The 12,132-nt window shown below is 36.5% G+C and overlaps 1 protein-coding gene across 6 annotated transcripts in view; it reads right to left on the bottom strand.

Annotated features, from left to right (window-relative positions):
• Nucleotides 1-12,132, bottom strand: part of HERC4 (HECT and RLD domain containing E3 ubiquitin protein ligase 4) — a 158,798-nt gene that overhangs the window by 20,970 nt on the left and 125,696 nt on the right. For all 6 annotated transcript variants that reach the window (XM_053582950.1, XM_053582951.1, XM_053582949.1 and 3 more), the window contains 2 exons: nucleotides 2,202-2,368; nucleotides 1,180-1,246 (listed from right to left, as the gene is read on the bottom strand). In XM_053582950.1, coding sequence (XP_053438925.1) covers nucleotides 1,180-1,246; nucleotides 2,202-2,368 — 234 coding nt within the window. The remainder of the gene's footprint in view (nucleotides 1-1,179; nucleotides 1,247-2,201; nucleotides 2,369-12,132) is intronic.

Here is a 12,132-nt window from a genome sequence, read left to right as displayed (position 1 = left end):
GAACTTGGTGACTGATAAATTAGAAATTAAAGTGCTTAGAACTTAATATTTTAGTCAATTGAGATAATCAACAAAAATTCAGGGAAACTAACATGGGTATAAGTACAAATTTAAAAGAGAAACCAAAATTTCATAGAAAATAGCAAAAAAGAAATCCAAGGGAGATTTTTTTAATTGAAAAAAATCATGAAAATAAATTTATTTCATCTTAAAATGTACCAAATTTTCTTACAACTGCACTATGTGCTGCTTTTTAAAATGACCAAAGAATGGATAAACTTTTTTGAGGGGACACATAATTTTTTTGCAAATATGGTTGGTATCTTTTATCAGCATTGACAGCAAAACCTTGAAAAGGACTTTTGGGTGGGGGTGAATAAACAAATATACAAATAAAAAAATTTTTAAAGAAAATACTGTAGGTTTTACAATTTTCCTAAGAGATAAATTTATAATATTCAGATTGTTCCCTCCTGAAGTGCCTTATCACAATGATCACTGATGACTTTTTCTTCTTTGTCAACCAGATCTTCATTTGTCAATGGTGTTGCATATGAATGAATCAGTTATTCAACATCCCTGCCACCGACTTAACAAAATTGTGTATCTTCTACAAGATTTGCAATTTCACTTTCAAAATAATTGTATTACAGTATGACATTCAACAGTGACTAACACAAGACAGGCAAGGACAAACATTAGTGTGAAGCAAAAAGGGACTTATGAGTGGGAATTAATCTTTTAAGTGGCAAGTTCAGTAGTGATATTAGTAGTAAAATGTTATAATAACCTTTTGCTTTGCTAAGAATTCCTGTAATTGCAGACTCAAAAACCAACACTTGGATAAAGAAGACTTCTTGTAAATAGCTTTACCATAATGATAAAACACATGGGCTTTGAAGTTACAGAGCTGGATATGAATACTGACTCTGAAGGTAATGATTGTTTTTAGTTTTCTTCATCTGCAAAATAGGGATAATACCAACCTCATATGATTGTTGAGGATTTAAATGAAGTAAATGCACGAATTGTGACTAGCTAGCACATAGCAAATGCTCAATAAATGTTAGCTAAATGGTTAAGAATTTCATCCATAACAGAAAACCTGTAAGGTACAGCTCTTTAATAAAATAAGAGGGATAATGAATAATTAGACTAACCTATGTGTTTCCATCTTACCGTAAAATTAAGACAAAATGTTTCTTCTATATCATCTTCAGGATAATCCAGTAACTGTTGCATGCTTCTGCAAAACAATATATATGTTTCTTTGAGGTAAAACATTATTGGCGATTTTGACTATTTTGCTTATGAATTACTTATTACTCATTCCCTCTTGATAAAAGTCTTTCACTAGTTTGTACAAATTTTTATATTTGTTTCCGAACAGTGGATGTACAATGGCAAACTTATAAATAAAAAAAGTCTAAAAAAAAAAAAAACTCTAATGTTTTTATCTCTTTTTCTGAACACAGATACAAATGCCATTATCTACCTATTGTCAACATCTGTCCTTATTTATATACAATTTTTATTCTATTTTATGTAATAAACAAAAAGAAACTTTACACATTCAAATTTGAAACGAAAGTGATCAAAAGTAAAAGTCCAAATAAATCATATAGCCACTCTCAGGAAATAGGACCTTCCTAAATTTACTATCCTCTATAAAAATTTAGCTATGAAGACTAAAATAATGTAGCCTTTTCAGTAGAAAATTTTGGTTTGAGTAACATAATAGATTTTCCTTTATTTGAAGAGCATTTATTAGAAGGGAGCTGGGGCCTCAGCCTGGCTGCCCCATTAAAAAAAAAAAAAAGAAGAGCAATTGTTTGCTTCAGAAATTTAATAGGAACAACAAAAAATGATTATTCCTAGAAGGAAAACTTGCTGTACATTCCTCATTTCTTATCTTCTAAAACCTATCCTTGATACATTTTTTTTTTTTTTTTTTTTGTAGAGACAGAGTCTCACCTTATGGCCCTCGGTAGAGTGCCGTGGCGTCACACAGCTCACAGCAACCTCCAACTCCTGGGCTCAAGCGATTCTCTTGCCTCAGCCTCCCGAGTAGCTGGGACTACAGGCGCCTGCCACAACGCCCGGCTATTTTTTGGTTGCAGTTTGGCCGGGGCCGGGTTTGAACCCGCCACCCTCGGTACATGGGTCCGGCACCTTACCGACTGAGCCACAGGTGCACTAACCTTCCAACATCAGGTATCAGTTCTTTCAAATCATCCAAGGATGGCTTCTTTTTTAGCAGTTTCTTATATAAAGCCAGAGGAAAATGGAGGTCCACAATAGTAAAATTATAAATTGCCAATCCACAAATAACACCAATCAAATGGAATAAATCACTGTCTTCAAATGTCTAAAAATATAAGAAAAAGTAAAGATATGTCCTCCACATTAAAACATTAAATTTTTTCAGATTATAAAACATATGCTCAAGGTAAAAAATTTTGAAGATAGAGAAAAAAGGCAACAAATAACAAAAATGTTCATCCTTATTATTATATCCCCAGAATAACATCACTGCTAGCATTTTTGCACATTTCTATCCAGTGTATTTTCTAAGACTTAAAAAAAATATTTTTGTATATTTCCCATCTATTGTTAAGTTTAGAAAAAGAATTCTTTTTTCTTTGAGACTGAGTCTTTCACTCTGCGGCCGAAGCTAGACTGCCATGGCATCAGCCAATCGGACAGCAACCTCAACCTTCTGGGTTCAAGCTATCCTCTTGCCAGAGCCTCCCAAGTAGCTAGAACTATAGGCACATACCACAATGTCTGGCTAACTTTTCTATTTTTGGGGGGTGGTGATGTCGATTTTACTCAGGCTGGTTTTGAACTCTTGAGCTCAAGGGATCTTCCCGCCTCAGCCCTCCAGAGTGGTAGGATTATAGGCATGAGCCACCATCCCTAGCCTTAGAAAAATAATTTTTAAAATACTATATTTAAGGTTTTACCTTATTTATATGATTAATATTTTTAAATCACACATAAAAGTATGATGATCTGCCAAATTAGCTACTTTATTATAGCTGGATATTTAAATACTGAATACAATGTTTACTTTTTCCCCAACTTTAGAGAAGTAACATACATTCACAGAAAATTCTGTGAACAGGATGATTAAGAGAATTCTTTCTTTTTTTTTAATTAGACCTGGGTTCCAGACCTAGCTTTTGCAGTCACTAGCCTCAGTGTTTTCTTATTTAAATATAGTATTTATATTTAAGATATAAATATATATAAGATAAATACTTTAAATATAGTATTTATCTCATATTGCTGTTCTGAGGAATACACGGGATAACATATGTTAAATGCTTTTAAGCATAGTTCCTGAAACACAAAGTAAAGGCTCAATTAAATGTCAGCTAGTCTAACTAGCCAGTAGCACTCAAAATAATATGGGCATCTTTTTACATATTTTGGTCCATAGTTTGAAATATTTCCTTAGGAGAAATTCTGTTTTCTAGGAAAGAATTCCTAAGTCAAAAGATGGTTAAGAATAATGCTGATCTGTTTTCCTCTATCACTGCTCCAGTTTCAACAAGGAAACACAGGAAAATGCCTCCCTTTCCATATTTTTTCATCTGTGTATACATACACATTATTCACACATAAACCCAAATGACAGTTTCCCTTTAGCACACATTTTTGACTATTAATAATTCTGAAAATCAGAGATTTGTGTGTGCTTCTGAACTATCTCTTCATGTATTTGGCCCATTTTTATCTCTTGGGGGATAATGTTCTTCTTTTTTTTTTTTTTTTTGTAGAGACAGAGTCTCACTGTACCGCCCGAGGGTAGAGTGCTGTGGCGTCACACAGCTCACAGCAACCTCTAACTCTTGGGCTTACGCGATTCTCTCGCCTCAGCCTCCCAAGCAGCTGAGACTACAGGCGCCCGCCACAATGCCCGGCTATTTTTTTTTGTTGCAGTTTGGCCGGGGCTGGGCTTGAACCCATCACCCTCGGTATATGGGGCCGGAGCCCTACTCACTGAGCGACAGGCGCCACCCGGGGATAATGTTTTTCTTACATAATTGTATTTGAATTCTCCATTTATAAGGGGCATTACACTGTATCACATTTGTCATATATATCCCAGTCTGCAATATGCTTTTTAATTTTTTATTATGCATAAATTTCAGTGGTCAAATTAATCTTTATGTTACACACTGTGTTGATTTTTAGAAAGCCCTTCTTAGATAGGAAAGATTGAATAATGTATTAATCTCTCTCTTTTCTAAAACCTAAAATGAGAATAAGTAACATAAAAGGTATAAACAGGGGAGGGTTAGCAGCACTAAAGAGATGTTAACATTTCAAAATATAAAAAGTAGATGGATGGCTAGTAACTGATTTGGTGGAGGAGAAAAAAACTGAAATAGTAATTTATAGCTCATTTGGGCTTTAGGCCCAGGATTGCAAGTACTGATACCTATAAAATTAGAATTAGCTCAGTTGGTAAATAAAGACTTTGAAAGGCATACGATATTAGAGTAAGGTTGAAAATTATATGCTTGGTGAGAGTCCTTGGCATTTCTTCTCTTTTCTCTCTCTCTCTTTTTTAAAAAAAGAGACAAGGTCTTACTGTGTTACTCAAGCTGGACTGCAGTGGTGATCATAGTTCATTGTAACCTCAAACTCCTGGGCTCAAGGGCTTCTCCCACCTCAGCCTCCCAAAGTGCTGGATGACAGGAGTGAGCCACCATTTCTGGCCAAGTCCTTTGCATTTCTAGAAAGGATGAACTTTGCTCTGGGACCTGAGACAGCTGTTAAGAGTGTTGCATTGAAAACAAAGAGATCAAATGAAAGTCTATACGGTGAAGACTGAGAATCCTAGCTCCGATTCCAGAGTTCAGAACACTAATAAAACACAGACAGCCAGGGTTATGATCTTTCTTGAAATCCCAAAGGATTAAACAACCGATATATACTGGGAGGCCAAGACAGGTGGATTGCCTGAGGTCAAAAATTTGAGACCAACCTGAGCAAGAGTAAGACCCCATCTCTACTAAAAATAGAAAAACTAGCTGGGTATAGTGGTGCATGCCTATAGTCCCAGCTACTCAGGAGGCTGAGGGCAAGTGAGGCAAGAGGACTGTTCCAGCCTAAGAGTTTGAGGTTGCTGTAAGCTATGTTGATGCCACAGCACTCTACCCAGGGCAATAGAGTAAGACTGTCTCAAAAACAAAATCAAAACAAAACAGAAAACCCAATATATGCCGACAAATTGAGTATTCTTCCTTGAATGGTCCCCACTTATGAATGGAGACTGTACATAATAAATGTACACACCAATGCACATAAAGTATTTAGGTAGCTTTTTGGTGCCACAATCTTAGAATGTGAATAAACAGCCAAATGGTCACAAGAAAAAGACAAACGAGGGGGCAACATGAACCTTATTCTCAGAGGACTGTGGTTATTTCCTTTCTTTTGATCTGCTTGCTGGCTCCATGAGATCAGAAAAGGGTTTTTTCTTTGTTTTGCCTGCCTGAGTCCCCTGAGGTCTTAAAAAATTTCTTAGGTAACACTTGTTAAAAGTGTTAAAAAGTCATGTATTAGCCATGGCCACTAGAGGTAAGGAATAACAGTTAGAGCAAGCAACAGACAGGTAGAATACCTAGGAAGGGAGAGGCTGGGGAAGGACAGATGCTTACCCAGAGAGCTGTATACACGCTCAGACAAGACCTGAAAAAACCCTAAGCTCTCATTTTTGGGTGATCTTTAGACTGCGCAAGCAGGAAACACAGGCTAAGTCAGAAGGAGTAGCCCCAAAAGAGTCATCTGTAAAACTTGGGAAAGTATGTTTTTCTTTCTTGGAGTTCATGGAATTTAAGGTAACAACTAGGCTAATTGAACACCCTCCAGTAGGCACACATAAAGAATACAAACTTTATAAAAATGGTTTAGAAAAGATACTAAACAAACAATAAGAACCCAAAACAAGCAGTAACAACAAACCATGAAGAAAGAGGACTACCTGATTTCCACAGTAGCGACACTATAATACTCAGTGTTCGATATTCAACAAAATGTATTAGGGACGAAAAAGAAATAAGATCTGACTTACTCATAAGAAAAAAGAAATTAACATAAAATATTCCTGAGAAAGCCCAGACATTGAACTGGCTAGAGTAAGATTTTTAATTTAAATCAACTGTCTTAAGTATGCTCAAAGAGGCCCAGTATAGTGGCTCACACCTGTAATCTTAGCACTGTAGGAGGCCAGCAGGAGAACCTCTTCAGCTCAGGAGCTGCAGAACAACTGGAGCAAGAGTGAGACTTGTCTGCACTAAAAATGAAATAATTACCCAGGGGGTTGTGGTGGGCACCTGTAGTCCCAGGTGCTTGGGAGGGGAAGGCAGGAGGATCACTTGAGCCCAAGAGTTTGAGGTTGCTGTGAGCTAGGCTGAAAGACACCACGGCACTCTAGCCTGGGGCAACAAAGTGATACACAAAAAAAAGATGTTCAGAGAGCCAAAGGAAACCACGGACTAAGAACTGCAGAAAAACACGATAATGATGTTTCACCAAATACAGAATATCAATAAAGAGAGATTACAGGAAAATCATCAAATAAAAATTGTGAAGCTGCAAAGTGTAATAACTAAAACAAAAAAATCTCTATAGCAGTACAACAGATATCAATAAGCAAAAGAATTAGCAAACATGAAAATAATTCAATTGAAATTTTCCAATCTGAGAAAGCAGGAAAAAGAGAAATATGAACATAGCTTAAGAGATCTGTGGGACACCATCAAGTATACCAATCACACACAAAACAAGCGGGAGCCCCAAAACAAGGAGAGAAAAAAGTAGTATTTTAAGAAATGGTCAAAAACTTCCCAAATTTGATGAAAGACATAAGTCTACATATCCAAAAAGTGCAATAAACTCCAAGCAGGATGAACTTAAAAGAAAGATCCACAGTGAGACACATTATAATCAAATTGTTAAAAGTCAATCATGAAGAGAAGAGCAAGCAACTCTTCATTGCTAACTGAAGCACACACTAGTGCTCTCAATGAGGTTAAAGCTGGTATTTCATTGAAAACCATAAATGCCAGAAGATAGTGGGAAGAAATATTTATAGGCCTGAAAGAAAAAAAAAAGCTGTTAAGCAAGAATTCTATATCCAGGAAACTGGCACTTCAAAAATAAGGAAAACAAAAATAAGTAAGCTAGATACAAAAATTAAGGGAATTGGTTGCTACTGTTAGAATTTCCCTTTAAGAATGCTAAAGTACTTCAGTCTGATAAAAGGATACAACACAGTAACAAAACCATACAAAGATATAAAGAATTATAGTAAGGGCGGCGCCTGTGGCTCAAGGAGTAGGGTGCTGGTCCCATATGCCGGAGGTGGCAGGTTCAAACCCAGCCCCGGCCAAAAACCACAAAAAAAAAAGAATTACAGTAAAATCATATTTGTTATTTATAGCTATACATTTCCCCCTACATTGTTAAAAGAAAAATGCATAGAATACAATACATTTATGTTAATGGGCACACAACCTATACAATGGTAACTAAAGAGGGAGATACAAAACTATCTAAAAGCATAGTTACTAGATACTACTGCAAGTGGTATAATTCAAGCTAGATTGCTATAAATTTAAGATGTTAACTGTTACCCCAGGGAACCACTAAGAAAAAAAGTGAAATATATACAGAAAAGGAAATAAAAAGGGGAACAGGACACTAGGAAAATAAAACATAAAAATAGTAATGGAGAAACTGAGGAACAAAAAAGATGTAAGACACATAAAAAGCACACAGGAAAAGACAGAAAATGCTTCCTTATTAGAATTACTTTATTTTTATTTATTTATTCATTCGTTTATTTATTTTTGACGTAGAGTCTCACTTTGTTGCCCTCGGTACCATGCCTTGGCATCACAGTTCATAGCAACCTCAAAATCTTGGGCTTAAGTGATTCTCTTGCCTCAGTATCCTAAGGGGCCGGGACTACAGGTGCCTGCCACAATGCCTGGCTATTTTTTAAGAGACAAGATCTGAGCTTGGGCAGCCACCCTTGGGGTAAGTTGAGCAGCTCCTACTCCCTCAGGAAGTGGCATGTCACCTCAGTAGTCTGACAAGAGCTTCAAGCTCCTAAACCTGCAGAAGTGAATCTACCAAACCCAACTGATTACAAGTAAATCAGGAAAACAAGACTGGGTCTCCTCAGCAACTAGATAGTGGCTTCGGGCCCCTATTTTAAACAGCAGAATCAGTGTGCATATTTTGCATCTCCTAACCCCAGAGCATCACCTGGTACACAGGCAATATATTGCATTATATACCTTTTTCTATTCTGTCCTATCTTCTTGGAGCATCAACTGGTATCCAGGCTATATATTGGAATATGCCTTCCCCCCCACAATTTTTCCCTTAGCATTGTTTTCTTATATTTTTACTTCTTGATTTTTATTTTCTTCAATTGCAAGGGCTTCATTTTTGCTATGATTTTTCTGACAATTTTATTCTTTCTTTCTAATATACTTCTCTCCTTTTCTCTCCCTTTTTGTAGAGACTGCATAGTGTTTTCCCATTTTTCCCACATAAATTTCTCAATAATTTTATTTAATTTTCTTTATCCATTTTTATTATTCTTTCTTCTGATCTGTTTTATTCTATTTCATGCAATATTCTATTTATGGAACAGAGCTTCACTCTGAGGCTTGGGCTAGAGTATCATGACATTGGCCTAGCTCAAGGAGGCTATGAGCTCCTTGTCTAGGGTGTGTTTCTAGCTTTGGCCTTTGGAAGGACAGTATTGGTAGGGTCCCACTGCAACATACTGCTGATTATTTTCTATATTTGGCAGAGGTGGGGTCTTGCCTTTGCTTAGTCTGGTATGGAGCTCCTAACCTCTTGGGATCCACACAACCCAGCCCTCCAGACTCTTGGAATTACGGGTATGGGTCAAGGCACCCTGCGAAATACTATAATTACTCTTGTCTGTCTCTATCCTTGTTCTCTTCTTTTCTTTAATTTTTTTCCTTTCATCCCCCTTTTCTTTTTTCTCTTACTCTTTCCTCTCTCCCTTCTTGCTCTTTACTCTTCTCTTCCTTTTGGCCTTATAGCAAAAGGCCACTTCCACACCTAAGCACAGAGACAAGGTAATTTAAATGGAAGGAAAAAGTGAGAGGAAAAAGTAGGGGAAGGAAGTGAACAAGAAGAAAACACAACCGAGGAGGAACCAAAAGAAAAATTATGGCAATATGAAAAACCAGAACAGATCAACTCCTCAAGGAGTCATGAGGTAGCTACCACAGAGGATTCCACCTATGAAGAAATTATGGAATTGATGAAAAGGGAATTTAAAATATGAATGGCAAAAACAATGAAGAGAATTGAAGGGAAAGTAGAAAATCACCAAAATATCCCAAAACTAACCCAAATAATGAATGAAAGAGATGAAAATATTAGAAAGGATATATTGGAGCTTAAGGAAATAAAAGCATCAATCAATGAACTTTAAGATGCAGTAGGAAGTATAAATAACAGACATCAAGAAGAAAGAATCCCAGAGCTAGAGAACAAGGCTCTTGACCTAACCCAGGCATTTAAAGAGGCAGAAAAAAAGAGGAAAAGGAGAGTGATCATGTACAGAATTACGCATCTTTATGGAGCATTCAAACATATGAGTTATAGGTATCCCTGAAGGGGAAGAATGACCTAAAGGAATACAAGTCCTATTGGAGGATATAAATGAAAATGTCTCAAGCATCACCTAAGATTCCAACTCAATCCTTTTAGAGGGATATCGAACCCCAGGTCATCTCAACACAAACAGAGCATGTCCAAGACACACTGTCATGAACCAGTCCAAAGTCAAGACGCAAGAAAAAATTCAGCAAGGAGACAGAAGTAAGCACCAATTGACCTAAGGGGAAGATCCATCAGGGTGACCACAGAATTCTCAGCTGAAACTTTTCAAATCTTTAACCTTCTTAAACAAAATAATATTAAGCCCAGAATTCTATATCCTGCTAAACTAAGCTTAAAATTCGATGGAGAAATCAAACTTTTACTGATATGCAAACATGGAGGAAATATCCAACAAGACTAGCTCTACACGAAATATTCCAACCTGTTCTCCATACTGTCCATCAAAATGGACCACCAGCAGAGTAAACATCCAGAAACTAAAAGACAAAACCTATCGTCCTTTTATCCTAAGTGGCACAAAGGATAAAACCAAGCAATGGACTTTCACAAAGTGAATGAATAGAACTCCATCACACTTACCTATTCTCTCAATAAAGGTAAATGGCTTGAATTCCCCACTGAAGAAGCACAGGCTGGCTGACTGGATATAAAAAAAAAAAAAAAAATCACAAGCCATTTATTTGCTGTCTCCAGGACACCCATCTAACCTCAAAGGAAAAAACAAGGATAAGGATGAAGCACTGGAAACAGTATTTCAAGCAAATGGAAATCAGAAGAAAGAAGGGGTCACAATCTTATTTTCAGATACAACTAAATTTAAAGCAACTAAAGTTAAGAAAGATGGGCTCAGCACCTGTAGCTCAGCGCTAGGGCACCAGCCTCATACACTGGAGCTGGTGGGTTCAAATCTAGCCCACAGCTGCCAAACCACAATAACAACTACAACCAAAAATAGCCAGGCGTTGTGGCAGGCACCTGTAGCCCCGGGTACTTGGGAGGCTGAAGCAAGAGAATCGCTTAAGTCCAAGAGTTTGAGGTTACTGTGAGCTGTGATGCCACAGCACTCTACCCAGGGCGACAGATTGATACTCTGTCTCAAAAAAAAAAAAAAAAAAAGACAAAGATGGTCACTGCCTACTGGTGAAAGGAACAAAACAAAAGGACGTTCCAATTCTAAATGTGCACCCAATTTAAATGCTCCTATATTTATAAAATGAACCTTCAAGGGTCTGAATAATATGATATCCCACAACACCACAATATCTTGGGACTTTAAACACCCCTTTGACAGAACTGAACATATTCTCTAAACAGAAACTGAACAAATATACAAAGGACTCAAATATGACCCTACAACAATTAGGCTTAATAGACACATACAGAACATATCATCCCAAAGCTAAGGAATATACATTCTTCTCATCAGGCCATGTATCATACTTCAAAATAGATAGTATCCTAGGACACTGATCAAACCTCAACAAAATTGAAAGAACTGAAATTATACCTTATATCTTTTCAGAACACTAAGTAATAAAGGTAGAACTCAACTCCAACAAAAGTTTTCATCCCCACATAAAGGCATGGAAGAAATAATTGTATGCTGAATTACAGTTGGGTCAAAGAAGAGTTAAAGGAGGAAGTTATCAAATTCCTCAAATATAACAACAATGAAGCCACAAACTACCAAAACCTGTGGGATATTGCAAAAACAGTCCTAAGAGGGAAATTTATTTCATTAGATGCTTACATTCAAAAAACAGAAAGAGAGCACATCAACAACCTAATGAATCATCTCAAGCAAATGGAAAAGGAAGAGCAATCCAATTCTAAACTTAGCAAATGAAAAGAAATAATCAAAATGAAATTAAATTAATGGAACTGAAACAAAAGAATCATTCAGAAAATTAATGGGAAAAAAGGTGGTTCTTTGAAAGATAAATAAAATCAATAAACTTTTGGTCAGAATAATAGAAACAGAAAGGTAAAATCTCTAATAACCTCAATCAGAAATGAAAAAGAGGAAATAATAACTGATACCACAAAGATTCAAGAGGTTATCTTTGACTACTACAAGAAACTCTATGCCTATCACAAGAATGGAAAAGCAAGCGTCCAATGTACTCAATACTAGTGTGAAACCTCTAGATGATCTAATTAATACATAACCACATAAGAGAAAAACTCAATTCAATTCAAGTTGGGGGGAGGGAAAAAAAAGGAGGGGAGATAATGGGCACAATGTAAGGATTTATGGCACACCCAACCATAAGAGGTACTCTACCTAACAAAAGTAAACATTGTAATCTAGTTGTTTGTACCCTTACATAATAAAGAAAAGAAAAGAAAAAAAAACCTCTATGCCCAGAAATTTGACAATGTGGAAGAAATGGACCAATAACCTGGGATCACACCATCTCCCTAGACTTAACCAGGAAG

This window comes from Nycticebus coucang, chromosome 3, assembly GCF_027406575.1.
Source record: "Nycticebus coucang isolate mNycCou1 chromosome 3, mNycCou1.pri, whole genome shotgun sequence".
In the NCBI taxonomy this organism is placed as follows: Eukaryota; Metazoa; Chordata; class Mammalia; order Primates; family Lorisidae; genus Nycticebus; species Nycticebus coucang.
Note: the sequence above shows the minus strand (reverse complement) of the source record. Positions and strands in the feature narration are given on the sequence as shown.